We start from the raw sequence: 15,383 nt of genomic DNA, 5'->3' as shown, positions 1-15,383 counted from the left end.
GACCTCCCTTCAGTCCCCAGCCAGAAACAAGAAAGGAGGCAGCTCTGGTCAAGTTAGTGGCAGCTAAAACGCTCCCAGTCCATTTATTGGCCACATGAGGTGGTCGTCAGGAGACTAATTAGAAGGTAATCGAGGGAACTAGTGTAATAAATGCCCCGAAGTACGAGAGGTTCAACAGCAGTGAACAAGGCACAAGAGGTGTGTGTCCGATCAATGGGCAGGACTCCTCCCAGGGCTGGCAGGCAGAGCCCCATGCCTGTGAGGCTCGGAGTGGACAGTCTGCCCGGCTCTGGCCTGTTGGAGCATGTGGCCCCATGGCCCCAGCACCCCCACCAGTTCAGTGGAGCTGGGCATCCAGCTCATACTTCTCACAGAACTTATCGGTGAAGGGGATGCAAGTGAGGAACTCACACCACTCACAGCGGACAGGGTAAAAGTAGAAGAGGACCACCAGGCCAGCCAGGAGGCCCAGGAAGATGGCCTGGAAGACGATGATCTGGCAGCGCTTGCGGTACAGGTCAAACCTGCCGAAGCTGATGTAGGGCAAGAAGGCAAAGGAGAGGAAGAGACCACTGACGAAGCCAGAGATGTGGGCGAAGTTGTCGATCCAGGGCAGCAGCCCAAAGGTGAAGAGGAAGAGCACCACCGCCAGCAGCTTGAAGAAGGCACGCCAGGGCCGAGCCAGGATCTGCCAGCTCTGGAAGAGCTCCACGAAGAGGCACGCCAAGATGCCGAACTGCGAGCCAGCCGGGCCCACCTGGGAGGCAGCAGGGGCTGAGCAGGACCCCCGGACCTGTAGCCTTGTCTCCCTAGCCCACCTCCCATGACCCAGGGCACAGCAGGATTGAGGAGACAAGTGGAGATTCTCCCAAGCTGGGACCCACACTCAGTGCTGAAGGTGGACCCTGGGGGCAACCTTACCTCTGCCCGGTACGGCAGGAAAATGGCACTAGCTAGGTTACCAGTGACGCCACTCAGCAGGTAAATGATGGCTATTCGGTGCCAGCCTGCCAGCTTCTCCAGGTCCCGCAGGACAGTCATCTGGAAGCAGACGGACACCAGGCAGTGCAGGATGCTGTTGGGGGTGAGGGTGCTCAGCAGGGAAGGCCACCCTCACCCCCAGCCAGCCACTCCCGGGAACCAGGAGACACCCACCCTACCCAGCCCTGCTCAGCCCATATGGTGTCACTTGCCCAGCATGTAAGAAGAGGGACAGCCAGAGGCGGTAGAACTGATCAGGCACCTCGGGGTTGAGGAAGGGCAGGAGCCCACACACATCATCCATGCAGTGCACCTGTGCAGAGTGGCCTGTCAGCACCCTCCGTGGCTGGGGGGAGAGGGGAGGGACACACCCTGGAGGCGTACCTGAGAGCAGAGTGTGGCCTCCTCATGGAAGTAGCCCCTCATGAAGTCACAGTACTCCCGAGAGGTGATCTCACACCTGGAAGGTCAGGCCAGGGTTGGGAGGACTTGCAGAGGGGGATTTCTGGGGCCCAAGAACAGAGGCACCTGACTACACCCAGGCCCCAGTTTCAGCCTCACTTGCCCAGCTTTGTCGGCCCTGGGTAAGTCCAGACTCTCACCCCGTGCCCCTTAGTATCTTGGGTTGTTTCAGGACTTGGTAAGGAAGAAGGGCACAGCCACAGGGCAGTGCTCCGCACCCCGACACACCTACCTGCCCTTGGTGCCAATGCAACAGGGCCGGCCTGTGATGACACAGTCCATGTGAGGATGGTTGGTGTGGTTCCCAGCACTGTTTTTGGTGCAGATCTGGGTCACAAATGGGGGCAAGTTGGGTCAGGGCCTTCCCCAATCCTGGGCCCCGCACTATGCTTGGGGGTTGGGGCAAAGGTGGACAGGCTCCTACAGTAGAAAACGTATCTCCTTGACTTCAAGCAGGCTACTGTACCCTAAGTCTCAGTTTGGCCATCTGTCAAACTGGAATGATGTCACTTGACCTCTCAAGTCTCTACCTGGTTCTCCTGCTCTATCCTGATCAGAAAGGCAGGTACTGGTGGAGGAACAGGCTGGGCAAAGACTAGGGGCATGGCATCTGGAAACAGGGTGATCCCGCAAAGGTCAGGACCTTCTGGCATCACGAATAGGTGGAGTGCGGATTCTTCCCCCACATGACAGGGTGACTCCCCACCAACCCTTCTACCCAGGCTCACCGGCCACTTGGTGATGTCATCTGGCCACTCATGAGGGTCCTCAGAGGAAGGCTCATCACACACCCTGCATGAGCCCAGTATGTGGTCAGACCCTGCTAATGTCCTTAGTGTTGGCACCCTTCCACCCGACTCCATAACAAGGGGAGCACCCTCTCTCCCCAGTACCCAGGGAGACATGGACAGAGGGGAGGGGCTAGCAAGACTGACCTGGGGTCCTGGTGGCAGACAGAACCAAACTGCCTCTTGTGGCCAGCAAGGTCTGGGGCACTGGGATGAAAGGGCCACTTCACCCACACTGCCAGCGTGGACTGCGTGAAGACACAGGGTGAGCCCCTGGTCAGAGCCCTCACCCAGTCTCCAGAAGCAAAACCACTGAGATCCTCCTCCTGAACCCACAACCCAAACTCCATAAATTCACACTCCAGAAATGCGCATGCATGTAAGAATTCTGTTATAAGCTCAAGAGCATAATTCCTATTAGCTTAGAAACAACCTGTGTCCCAAATCAGGGAACTGGTATAAACTTTGGTACCTCATAAAATGATGTAATAAAAACTTGGTGGAATCCTTTTTTTAATTGTTTAGTGGGAAAAAGTAGGGCAATTCCTCTTATGTAAACTTAAGACACACAAAAACAAGACATGCAGAAAGAGCACACCCAAATCAAAGACACATTGTAGTGGTCGTCTGTGTGATGAGATGAGGAATAAAGAGGAATGAATGAATGTGATGTGAGGAACCTTGCACAGAGGGATGGTGTAAAGTGCTGGAGATCTAGGGTAAAAGATAACAGGGCTCCATCTGAAGTCACAACATAACAAACATGCGGTGCAGACAGGATGTGAGTTGCAGGCAGGGGCACACACCGAGCACTCCTCCTCCGAGGTCTGCACACAGCCAGACCGGTCATTGCGAACGCAGCAGGCTGAGTGCTTCTCACGCTCCCGCGAGGCACGGATAAAACTATACACCTGCGGATCCTGGCGCATGCAGGGCGAGAACTTGGCACCCAGGTGAATGAGAGCCTCCTGCGGGTGATCGGGATGGGCAGCTGAGGCCCTGGCCCCTGCCAGCACAGGATCCTCGCCCACCTGCCTCACCAGGCCCCACCCTCACCGAGCTGGGCCCAATCCAGAAGTTCTCTTGCTGCACGTACTTGACATTCTCATAGACCCCACGGTTCCGCAGCACCTGGCAGGTTGGGGAGAGAGATCAGCCCACTTGGGCCCTCCCCTCCCAACCTCGGTGGGAGAGAGTCCAGAGCCCAGACTCCACTAGTGTGGGCCCAGGAAGGGCACGGGGTCTCACCGAGTCAACAGTCTCATGCTGCGAGAAGCCTACGGGTGCAATGCCATAGATGCACACGGCTAGAATGGTGACGAGCGAGTGCACAAAGGTGAGCCAGTAGGTGAAGAAGGGCCTGCAGGGCAAGAGCGTCAGCGAAGGCGACATCTCCAACCCAGTACCCCCACTCCCAACCCGGGGCCTTGCCCAGGGCAAGCCACATGCCTACCTGTGGTCGTCCATGTCCTCGATCTGGCGTTTGACATAGCTATCGATTCGCTTGCGGTAGGTGCGGTTGGTTAGCCGGCCCACCATGCCCAGCCCATATGGCCGCTTCTCCCTAGCAAAGAACTTGCGCACCGGCATTGCGATGCGCTGGCCCCGCCGCTGCCCAGCCGCGCTCACTACCTCCTGGCGCAGCCGCACCTTGGGCTGCGGGGCTGCGGCGCCACCCTCTTTCTGCTTCCGCCAGCCACGTTCCAGGGGCCTGGGGGAAGGGGCGTAGTCACATCCTGCCCCAAACCCCAGACCTGCTGCAGTCCCTCTGCGCTGGGACAAGGGCCACCTTCCATCTGTCTTGGTCCCCTCTGGCGGTGAAGGCACTATGCAGCCTCCTCCTTACCAGTAAAGAGCAATCCTGAGGTCCTCAAGGATAGTAGGTGGCTGGGACCAGACCTGTAAGCGGTTCCCTGGCCTCCCCCACTGAATTCTGTTCAGCCTGTGGGCTCTGGGATTGCGCTCCTGTTTCACAGGCAGGCAGCTGAGGCACAAAAGGTGCCCAGCCCTAGGTCTGCCTGCTACAAGAGCCAAGCAGACCCCGCCCCCTCAGCCCACGGGGGGGGGGGGGGGGGGGGGGGGGTCCTGCCCCAGAGACCAGCTGCTCCTGACCTCCAACCACCCGCACTCCCTGCCCCCTCACTGCGGCCACTCACAGCATCAGGTGGCTGCGCTCCAGTTCTGTGCGATCCAGGGCCCCACCCGTGAGGTCCCCTTGTTCTGGGGCTTTCTCCCAGTCCTTGAGCGCCGCCTCCGATGGGGTCTCAAACACCTCGTCTTGGTATGTGGACAGCTCCTCATGAAGGACACCTTCCTGAGCAAACATGTGGGTTCAGGGTGGGACGCATAGGAGAAGGGGTGTTGGGTGTGGTCTCAGACTGTGCTCTTACCCGGGCAAAGAAAGACGTGTCCAGCTCGTCGGGGAAGTCCACAGTGTCCTCCTCCAGGAAGCTGGCGGGAGTGAAGCTTCGGCGCTGCACGCGGCGCAATGTACCATCCCTAACCGAGCGGCCCTGCCAGCAAGTAGGTGAGTACATGGCTTGGAGCCCCACCCCCACTCGATTCCCACCACGGCCCCTGCACCCACCTTCACCAGTGCTGCAGCTGCCCGGAAGCTCATCTTGGCCACCGACTCACGCTTGCGCCTCCGCGGAAGCCGGTTAAAACCCGAGCGGGAGCTGGAGAAGGAGCAGAGGGAGGCAGCACCCGGCGTGACGGGCGTGTGCGGGGTACTCAGGCCGTCGGCGGTGTCATCCGCCATGCGAAAGGCCCGGCCCCGGGCCAAGGGGTCTATGATCTGGTGGAGGGGAGGAGACGCAGGAGTCGGGGGATGGTTGGGTCATCACCACATGGGCTCCTGCCCCACCCAGGACCTCGCTGAAGAACACAGCTGTTGCTCCTCCCACATCCCAATGGATTCCCGGAGAGTGGTGGGTACCACCCCGCCCAACGCATAGAGGGGTCCCTCCCCCCACCTGCAGTGCCTTTACACTGCTGTTCATCCTGAGATGTTGGCCCCATGGTACAATCCCAGGGCCCCCTTCCCAGAGAGTCTCTTAAGTGTCTTTATGACCACACTCCCAAACCATGAGCTCCAAGGAATCTCCTCTGCTGGGGCTGGCTGTGTCCCTCACCCCATCCCCAGGGAGCAGAGAGAGGAGCCTGTGGGAGGCAGCAGAGGGTAAGCATACCTTTTGCATACCCAGCTGGCAGGGCCCCACATACAGTGGAGGAGGTGTCTCAGTGCTGGTCAGCGACACATTGTCCTGGCTAGGCAGGTCTAGCTCCCGGATGACCTGGGGCTTCAGCTTCCCATAGCGCTGGCTGCAGTGACGGATGCTCTTGCGCTGCCACTTCTGGGTGCTGTCACTGTCCTTGCTCACTCCAAACCAGTCAGCTGTGCCCCTGCCACAGAAGGGACTCAGCGAGTGGAAGCCAGATCTTTCCCCTCCCCAGCACGGGCTTCAAGGGTCCTCCTCCTAGGAAGCATGCCCCACCCTCGGGTCACTCCAGGGTCCAGGGTCCAGTTAGGTCCAATTTAGAGCATGAGTGGGTTCCGGCCCTCTAAACAATCAGCCAACTCAAAATTCCCACTAGAACCGCAGATGATAGGCCCTGCCCAGGCGCGTATTTTACACAGACCTGCAACCCATCCCTGAAAGGGGGGTTTGCAGGGAAACACTGGGTCCAGAGACGGTGCTCAGAGCTCCGCCCTTAGCTCACCCAAACAGCTTGGCCCTGGGCAGCAGCTTGACCTTGGATACCACAGAACTCAGGCAGTGAGCACCGCAAGCCCAGGCAGGCTGCCCATAGCCCTTGGACATGCAAGCAAAAACACTGCCAGCACCAGAAGTTAGGAACCCCAACGAATGCAAACTGCTCCCAAGAGGTCCCAAGCCATGCACACGCCAGCTGACAGTAACACACTTACGTCCTGCCCAAGGTACCTGAGCAGGGACCGAGAGAGAGACCAGCGTTGCGGAAGGGCCCTGCGGGCAGCAGGAGAACCCAAGAGGGGTAGAGTGTGGACACGCCCAAAGCGCACCTGGCGGCTGTTCAGGAGTCAGAGCATTGGGGTGGGGGAGACAGAGAAGGAGAGAGCAAGTGCTGGAGGGGAGCAGAGAAGGGTGGTAGGTGAGAGGAGTCAGTCCCCAGAGCAGGAAGGCAGGGTGACACAGGGAATGAAATTGAGGAGAAAGCCAAGACGAGATCTAGGAGAAGGCCCTTGCACTGTTCCCAGCCTCAGTACCCACAGCGGACTATGGATGCCTGCCTCTGTCCCACCAGCCCCCAAGGCCCCGACCCGTGAAGCAGCCAGGGCAGTGTGGTACCTGCGGATGGTCTGTGTGATAGATGTCTGGCGCTGCAGCACTGGCCGGCGGGGCTCATAGTAGGGCGAAGGGACGTGGGCTGTCTCAGCCGGCATACTCACACTCCTCAAGAAAGCCTGGCGTCTCAGGGGCTGGGCAATGGGGTCATGGTAAGGAGGCCGGACAGGATGTACCCACAGCCCCTGCTGGCCAGGACCTACCTGCAGAAAGCTGGGTTCCTCAGCCACTGGAGCTGCCACAGCTGGAATGTCCAGCTTCAGCCAGGGCGGCTTCTTTCGCTGCAGGCTGCTAGTGCTGTCTCTGCGGGCCTCGCTCATGGTTCCAGATGCAGCAAAGTGGGCCTGGGAGTGTAATGTGTTATTCAATAACAATGCCAACAGATATCTGAAGGTTCCAGACCCGGGAGGAGAGAGAAGCAGCAATAACTCCAACAAGGGTAATCACGGCTCCCAATGCTGAAGTCCTACTCTGTGCTCCACACGAACACACGCTCTGCCTTATTCGTCTCTATAGATACCGCCAGGAACATACTAGGTCCTCAGACAATATAAATTCATGTGACGAATATGGGAGCACCTACTATGAGCCACTCCTAGGTGCTGAGGACACACTGGTGTAGAGAACAAGGAAACCAAAATAGACGAAACCTCTGCCTCCCTGGAGCTTATAAGTCAGACAAACAATAAATCTAAACTAAATAGATATACTGTGTTAAAAGATGTGAACTGTGATAGGGATAAAATCAGCACATTACAGTTGCCAGAAGCAGCGATGCCTTCCTATGAGGTGGCCTCTGAGCGAAGGCTTGAAGGAGGTGATGGAGTGAGCAAGGCTGGGGGTTAGGGGTTGTTCCCACTACAGGGAATTGCCAGGGCAAAGGTCTGAGTGGGCACGAGAACATCGGCAGGCCGAGGAGCTCGCCCCAGTATATGCACAGGGAAAATTTCAGCCCTCGGCCTCTTATCCACCATGCTGTCCACCCCAGAGACAGAGGGCCCTCTACACCCACAACAGGAGTGCGCCATGGCTCCACCTCACTGAGTGGCTTCCCAAGGTCTGAGAGCTCCTACTGTAAAGGGACCTCCTGAAAACCTCCTGGGCACAGACGCTGTCATGACCACCAGGGTGCGCCATGCGGCCACAAACAGCAGCAAAACAGTTCAGTGCTGGGAGGGTGGCTTAACCAGCACCGACACCTCAGCATCTGAGACCCTAACCCCAAATCTATAACTTAGACACAGGGTTAGGGCCCAAGACCCAGAGCAAAGAGGCCAGGGTTTTATTTGGGCCTAGCCTACTGCTTAGCCATGTGACCGTGAGGCAAAGGGCATATGACCATGGCTTCCCTGGCACTCTATTTCCCCCTTACAAAATGGTACTTTCAGGACCAATCTAAACAGATCTCCCCAAAGAAGGACCGCAAGGGATCTGGAAACAGAATATTCGAGATTGGGAAGGTTCTATGAGCACAAGGAGGGGTATAGATACCAAGGGAGTGCCCAAGCAATACTCAGAACAGAAACCCCAAAATTCCTCGGCCTCCTCAAAAAGTTTCTGACCCCAAAGCCTCTGAACTGCAGGGTTATAACCCACCCACCAACATCCCTAGAAACAGCTTCCACTTCTGAGCCTCCCTCACAACTGCTTGGAGGAGACACTGAGAAAGCCCCACTCATACCTTAGAAACAAGGAAACTGAGGCCTAGAAAACAGAAGCTTGACTTGCCAAAGGTCACATATTAAGGGTAGCATAACTAGAGATAGGCTTAGGATGCTGCTCACAGCTCCTACTGGACCTATACAGACCAGGAAAGGGTTAGGACTCTGCTCAGAGCAACTCCCAGCTCTATATTGAGCTGGGAAAGTCCAACGGTGTTTGCTCCCACTTCTACACAGACCAGGGAGGGCACAGGGTGCTGAGCACAGTTCCTTCTGACCCTACACAAAACAGGGACAGCTCCAGATGCTGCTCACAGCTCCTCCTGGCCCTATACCAACCAGGGACAGGCCCAGGACACTTCTCACAGTTTCCACTGGTACTGTGTAGACCAGAAACAGCCCTGGACACTGGTCACAACTCCTCCTGGCCCTACACAGACTAGGGACAGGCTGAGGATGCTGTTCACAGCAATTATCAGCCCTGTACCACTCAGGGACGTGCTTGGAACAGTACTCACAACTTCTATCGGCTCTACACCAATCAGGGCCCAGCCCAAGACCCAGCTCACAGGTCCTACGGGCCCTATATCCACTAGGGGCCAGGCCAGGATGCAGCTGGCAGCTCTTACTGCCTTACACCAAACAGTGCTGAGCCCAGGACACTGTGCACACTCCTAATGTTTCTATATTGACCAAGGACAGGGCCAACCCACTGCTCACAGATCCTATTACCCCTATACTGACACTGCTCACCGCTCCTACCCCTACTGGCTCAATATGAATTAAGGACTGTCCCAAGGCACTCCTCACGACCCCCACTTGTGCTATACCAACCGGGAACAGGCTCGGCCCTTCAGGGATGCCTTCTCCTGGCTCTTGCCCCATCCTTCACGGTCCAACTTCTTTGAGCTAACGGTGCACCCAGGGGTCTTTTCATCTCTCCCTTGCTTTCATGCGGTCTGATCTCAGGGTAAGGGCTGAAGGCAGCATCTGTTCATACATCATTGGGAATCCCTCTGGGGCTCCCTGCCCATGTGAGCCCCAGAATGTGGGGTCACATGGAGGAGTCCCCAGAAGGGGACAGAGGAAGGCAGGGTGGAGGGACAGTGTCTGACATGAAGGCATCCTGAGAACTGGGTCTCTCTGGGACATGAACCAGGAGACCAGCACTCATCTGGCCTAGGCCACAAACCCAGCCCAGACCCGTGTCCCGATACAGTTCAGCCACATCATCAACAGGTCACAGGTCAGCATCTGCCAGCCTTCCCTTCATAGATCATGTGACCCCTCCTCTGGTAAGGATGTGACTGGGAAAGACAGCTCTGGGGCTCAGCACTAGCAGTGGGATTTCAGACGGTATCAGGCACGTTGGGTAGGCAGACAGTGATCAGAATCTGTGCTGCTGTGACAGCATCTCCAGTGTACCCTCCAAGCCAGGTGGGAATCCAGGAGATCTGACCCCCAAGATTGTGCTGGACCCTGTGGGGCCTTGTGCATGAGAGGCCAGACATGATAGGAACACCCTCAGCATTTCAGATGGGGGGGGCTATGCCACCTTTAGTCTGTCCCTGCTACTCAACCACATGCCTTACAGAGCCTCAGTGTTCTCGCCTGAAAAAGGGGCTAGTGCTTCTGGTGGAGCCTCTGTGAGGTCCAAAGAGGAAGAGGGCCAGGAGTGGCCCCTGGGATCACTGCTGGGAATGGCTGCTGGGTGTTGGGGGGCCAGCCTCTCCAGGAGCCTCTCCATGCATGTCCAGCACTCCTAGGTGCTGGTTCTCCACTCAGCAGTACAAGAAACCTTTGCCAGCCAATTGGCCCACCCTACCGCACATACCCATGACTTTCCATGGCTCCCACTGCTCCCCCACCCACAGCCTCTCCTCACACCCGGCTCCCTCTGGTCTCAGGGTCCTGGCCCTACACACACATTCTGCTCAACCTTCCACATGTCCTAGGACCTGCAGGCTCAGTCAGGTTGCTCTAACCCTAAAAGGCGCTCCTGGCCCTGGAGTCCCCTTGCACGCTTCAGAGTTTGCCCACGTGTGTGCTGTCCTGTCCTGTCACTGCCAGGTCCACAGTGCCCACAACAGGCCTGCTCCAGAGCCGCTGCCTAGTAAAGACTGGTCACTTAGGAGCACAGGCTAGCAGAGCCAATCCCCATGGTCCGGGTGATGGGGGATTCCTGAAGATGACCTGAAGTTGGGTCTGGGAGGAAGAGCTGACCATGCGAGCAGGTCGGGGCAGGAACAGCACAAAGAGGTTGGGAAAGGGTGATGAGTGAGCACATGCCCCCCGCCCTAGCCCCCACAGGCCTAGGCCACAGTCTGTCATAGGAACACAAGAGCTACTCAGCTCGTGAGGAAGGCACCCGCTCTCTGCCCATAACCCCAGACCCCCCAGTGTCCCTCACCTCCACCCAAATCCCTCCTATATTTGGGGTGGAAGCAGGAGGGAGCTCTATAAGCCACACAGCTCGAAGACAACCAGCCTGCCCTCAATGCTGTGGGTCCCTGGTCTGCCCTACCCCTGTGTGCCCAGTTCCCCATCTGACCCTCAAGTGAGTGGGATTCACAAGGGGCGGGGGTGGAGGGGGCTCCACAGCAGGCCCCAAGGGTGTGGAGGAGGGACAGGCCCAGGCTAGACAAAGAGTCTGGTCTGGGGAGGGGTCAGTGTCCACCCAGAGGAGACAGTGGCTCAGTGTCCAGGCATCCCTTAGGAGCACAGTGGGCTCTTGTTCCCGGACAGCCCCTCATGGGGGAAATCCCAATAGCAACTCCACTCTGCTGACCCTTCAATGCAGGGAGAAACCACAGCCCAGGGAGGGCGGACCGTCCGGGGTCACACAGTGTCTGAGTCACTCTGGCAACATTAATGACTGCCCACCCAGCACCCAGTCCCATCAGGAGACACCCAAAGGGGCATCTGGAAGTAAAGTGAGAAGTACTGACGAAGTAAACACCAACAGTGGGGACCCAGCCCAGTAGGAGGGCACAAAACGGCATTGCACTCCTGGTCCTTCGAGCAGCTCGGGATAAGTATGGTGCAAGACTGGAGATGAAGCTGAGGGCAAAGAGCCCTGCAGGGTCACAGGACCACTGAGGCTGCTCTAAGAGGCAGTGAGAGGGGTGGGAGCTGCTGTAGCCATCAGGGCAGAGGGCTGGGTGGGGAGCAGGAGGAGGGTCCCACTGACCCAGGTTCCTGCTCTGGGGTTGACTGGGGTCCCTTCAGGCTGGCACTGTGCATGGCTGCAGGAGGGGCCAGGAAGCAGGAGTCAGTACAGGGAGGCCAGTGGGGAGAGCCTGGCCCAAGACACTGTACACAGACCCTGCTCACCTCCAGCACCCACAACCCTATGCAAATTTCAATTTTCCCCTTTGAAAACCAGGGACCACAGCAGTTCCTGCCCAACAGTATGTGTTCAAGAAGCAGCAGCTGGATCAAAATCAGAAGGGCTGGGAAGCTCCCCAAGGAGGGCAGCCACGGGAAAGGCAGGGAACCCAGGAGTAACAGGGCCCAAGAGCGTGCACAACCAGAGCAGGAGCCATGGGGGAAACAAGGGACAAGACCCTTCAAGATGCCCTGTTTGGGAGACTGGGCAGACATTCTGACCTGCCCAGGTCTCACCAGCAGCCACAGTTAGTGTGAAGCTGGATCCTCAGGTGTAAGCAAGCAACTACCACCGCACTCAGCACTCAGGCTTTCCCTGCAAACTCACAGGAAAATGCTGGCAGGGGCGGCTGGAGGCCAAGTGGATGGCCCGGCCCCAGGACCAGACCTGCAAAGCCTGAGCCCTGTCCTGCCCAGCCCAGGGGACCGCCCATCACCAAGGTCAATTGGAGCAATGGGCCCCACCCCAAGACACTTGCCCAAACGTGTCCCCAGTTCCCCTGAGCACAGTCCTAAGAGAGGTCACCTCCCCCAACCTCCCCACTAGAGCCCATCTCTGACCCTCAGTCTTCTGTTTGATTCCTAAGCTAATGTTCAACCCCAGATCTCCCTTGGGATGGGGAATCATCAGCTGTCTGGCGGCCTAGAATCCAGTCCTTCTCCACCACATGCTACTGTGTGGCAAAGCTAAAGTCACCTGATTCTGGATCTCTTTGCCTCACCTGTAAATGGCATCATATTGGGAAGGACATAGACCAGGTCCTTAACCATCCTCAACCCTCCCAGCTATACCTCTACTTTTCTGCGGAAGAAGCAAGGTTCAGAGGGGAGCAGGGCCGGCCTGAGACCTAACCAATGGCCTGCAGGGTGCCATCCAAAGGAAGATACATCAAATCCCTGCCTCCTCATGTCAGCCATTACCTGCCGTCACCCCAAAGGAGCATGCAGAGGGCCAATAACAGAACAACAGGAGTCTTCCTGCTATAGGAGGCCCTGAGGACACAGGGACCTGGCTGAGAGCGTGGTCCACAGGATAGAAAAGGAGCACTAGCCCTGGGGAGGAGGCACTGCCCCAGGGCTCAGCAGGCACATACGGCCCAGGGGGTTACCAATGGCCAGAATTAAAGCTCCTGACCCCACTGAGTCTGACAGTAGCGGATAGAACAGACACACCCCAGAGTTGGGCAGCCCCAAGGCTCTGAGAGGTTGGAGAACCTGTCCATGCAACAGTCAGCAAGGGGTAGGGGCATGGACTTAACTACAGGAAATTCTGGGTGTGACGATCGGGGGTCTAGCTGAATCTCAGGAGTTAGGTGAAAGCACCACCCCCGCTACAAGCCACAGAGGGAAAAGGCCCACGTCCCATCAACATGCCTGGTCACCAATCAGGGCCCCCAGAAGTCCCCTGACTGACTCCACACACATGGAGTGCTCTCTGGTGCCCAGACACCCTCCCAGGACACACTGGCTGCTGGACAGTGCTAGAGAGGCCCCACAAGGGGAAACCAAGTCCCTGAAAGCCATAATCAGAGCAGAAATGGATTCAGTCATCAGAAGCCTGACACCTGCCTCAAACCAAAGAACCCTGACTGAACAAACCCTCTGTGTCCATCTATCTACAGATAAGGAAACTGAGGCTCAAAGAGGCTCAAGGTCACTAAGCCTCCAAGGGGGTTCAAAGCCTTGGGCCATGTTGGCCCAAGAGCTGGGGTGGAAGGGATCCATGTGCCTGTCTAGCTAGCCACGGTAAGGGGCAGACCATCTGGGTTCCTCAGGCTGTGGAGGGATGTCAGGCCCCTGTGGGACACCACTCCACCCCGTCAACCCAGAGCATTTCAGTTCAGGGAGTAGGGAGTCACCCTCAAACACACCCAACCCAGACAACAGGCAGAAGCCAAGGAATCTGATCCCTGGGCAGAAAGTCGATCTTGTCACAGACACCAGGGTAGGGAAACTAAAGGTGGCGTCGGGAAGCCCCTCGCATCTGAGTAGAGCAGCAATGGGGCACGGGGTACCCTGAGTGGCAGTTAGAGCTGAGAAGACCCTGAGAGGGCCCTGAAAGTCAAGGAAGACCTAGGTGATTCTCTCTGAATCCAGGGTCCCTCTAGAATGGATGTAAGCTCCAAAGCAGTGGTTTGTCTGGCCAGCACACTAACTCTGGATGGGGATGTTGTTCATAGCAATGTGCCAGCTCTGCTGCCCTCGGCCAGCCTGTCTGTACATTGGGAAGCTGGTCAGACAATGGAGGCTCCTTGGAGGAGTCAAAAGGTGCCTGAGGCCTGACACCTTTTTCTGGGGCCACTTGACTCCTGTGCCCAGCTACTAGCCCCTGTCCTGTCTGTTCTCAGGGGAAAAGATTCAGCTTGCCCAGAATGACTCCTGGTGACAGGAAACTCAGCCTCAGGGACCCCTTGAGCCCCACTTAGCTGCTCAGTTCCCTAGCTTTCTCCCAATCTCTGAGTGGGGGCTACGGGGTTGAGAATGGTTCCATGGGGGTGGGGAGAACCCAGCATCTGGCTGGGCCAAACCTGAAAAGCCAGTTTCATCCTTGAATCTTCTCTGCCAGGAAGTCCCAAGGCAGGGGGTGGATGTGGGGGGCCTTTCCCAGCCAGAGCTAGGGCCTCCAGACCCAGGCCCCAACCACCCAGACAGACACACAGACACACAGCCTCAAGTTGCACACACTTAAAAAGGAGCTCTGATCAGGACCATCTGAGCCTTGGGCAGGATGGCTGGGGGACCCCCTGCCCATTCCCCCACTCAGCCTACAGACATGCCCCCAGCAGGGCAAACAGGCAGCCCCCAATCCCGTCCTCCACCCCCAGTGCCCTGAGCACCTGGGGTCCCTCTACCTCCTCAGCCAAGAGACCTACTTCAAGGCACCCTGTAGAGGTCTCAGGTTCAGCCCTGGCCTGCACCTCTTGGCCACGGAGTTCAGGGTGGTGGGGGGAAGGTCTTTGGGAGTAGCTCGCAGAGCCCTGCAGTTTCAGTGTTTACAGATGGGGGAGACGGGTCAGTCCCCACCCCCTAGCTCCACAACTACTGCTATAAGTGCTGCTATGATCCCATCCCCAACGAGCACCGCTGGGACAGGGATGATCCTGAGAAGTCCCACCCTCTGAGCTGGAGTTTCGACTTGAAGACACCACCCACCGGTGGTGGCCGGGAAGGAAAACGTAAGGGGGGGGAGGGTATAGCTCAGAGGAGCCGGGGACAACCCCGGACTCCGAGCCCTCCAGCTCCCAGGACCCTCAGCTGTTGGGCGGGGGTTGGAGCCAAGCTGTCCGGCTTGGTAAGTCCACTGGGACGTGCTAATCCAGCCACGGGCTATTTTTGCGGCGCGCCGGGTTTGGAATCCGGGGCTGGGCCGCCTCCGCGGGCGGCTTGGGAAACTCCGGGAAGGAAAGTCCAGGCGCCTCAGGCGGGGACTGGGTCCAAACCCCGGACCCAGACCCAACCTGGGCCCCGGATCCGACCTGGCCCCGGCCGCTCCAAGCGGCTCCGGCCGCGGTGGGCTGAGGACGGGCCCCGCGCGCAGCGGACACAGCCCCGGAACCCTCCCGGCCCGCGGCGCCCTGCGCCCTGCGCCCTGCTCGGGGCGCGCCCACTCACCATCGCCGCCGCCGCCGCCGCCGCCGCCGCCAGCACCGGGGCCTTCGGGGGATCCTGAGGGCCTTGAGGAGCGGCTGCCGCCGCCGGCCGGGAGGGCGCCCGCGCCGAGTCCCCGCCCGCGCGCCCGCTCGCCCGCCCGTCCGGCCCGCCCGCCTGGGAATGCC

The 15,383-nt window shown here is 58.2% G+C and overlaps 1 protein-coding gene across 5 annotated transcripts; it reads right to left on the bottom strand.

Annotated features, from left to right (window-relative positions):
• Nucleotides 1-45: 45 nt before the first annotated feature.
• Nucleotides 46-15,374, bottom strand: RHBDF1 (rhomboid 5 homolog 1). Of its 5 annotated transcripts, none has more exons than XM_036225360.1 (17): nt 15,220-15,374; nt 6,763-6,903; nt 6,563-6,693; nt 5,423-5,636; nt 4,819-5,028; nt 4,622-4,744; nt 4,388-4,545; nt 3,685-3,942; nt 3,480-3,591; nt 3,288-3,362; nt 3,038-3,199; nt 2,379-2,479; nt 2,172-2,235; nt 1,676-1,770; nt 1,366-1,441; nt 1,194-1,294; nt 46-1,075 (listed from the first exon to the last, which is right to left on the bottom strand). In XM_036225360.1, exons 1-17 carry the CDS (start codon nt 15,220-15,222, stop codon nt 211-213), a joined length of 2,889 nt encoding a protein of 962 aa, XP_036081253.1. In that variant the 5' UTR covers nt 15,223-15,374; the 3' UTR covers nt 46-210. The 5 variants fall into 5 exon arrangements, with proteins under 5 accessions (XP_036081253.1, XP_015992251.1, XP_036081254.1 ...); XM_016136765.2 differs by lacking the exon at nt 15,220-15,374 and having other exon boundaries at nt 46-757; nt 922-1,075; XM_036225362.1 differs by lacking the exon at nt 15,220-15,374 and having other exon boundaries at nt 211-757; nt 922-1,075; nt 6,563-6,903.
• Between the last annotated feature and the right edge of the window lie 9 nt (nt 15,375-15,383).

Source organism: Rousettus aegyptiacus, unplaced genomic scaffold (assembly GCF_014176215.1).
Source record: "Rousettus aegyptiacus isolate mRouAeg1 unplaced genomic scaffold, mRouAeg1.p scaffold_m13_p_8, whole genome shotgun sequence".
Taxonomy (NCBI): Eukaryota; Metazoa; Chordata; class Mammalia; order Chiroptera; family Pteropodidae; genus Rousettus; species Rousettus aegyptiacus.
This window is presented reverse-complemented; position numbering and strand designations above follow the sequence as displayed.

Excerpts from the sequence above, each read along its gene's own strand:
- RHBDF1 (XM_036225360.1), bottom strand. Across the intron at positions 5,637-6,562 it reads ATCACACAGACCATCCGCAG|GGGCACAGCTGACTGGTTTG; the intron begins GTACCACACTGC and ends CTTCTGTGGCAG. Across the intron at positions 1,295-1,365 it reads AGGCCACACTCTGCTCTCAG|GTGCACTGCATGGATGATGT; the intron begins GTACGCCTCCAG and ends CACTCTGCACAG.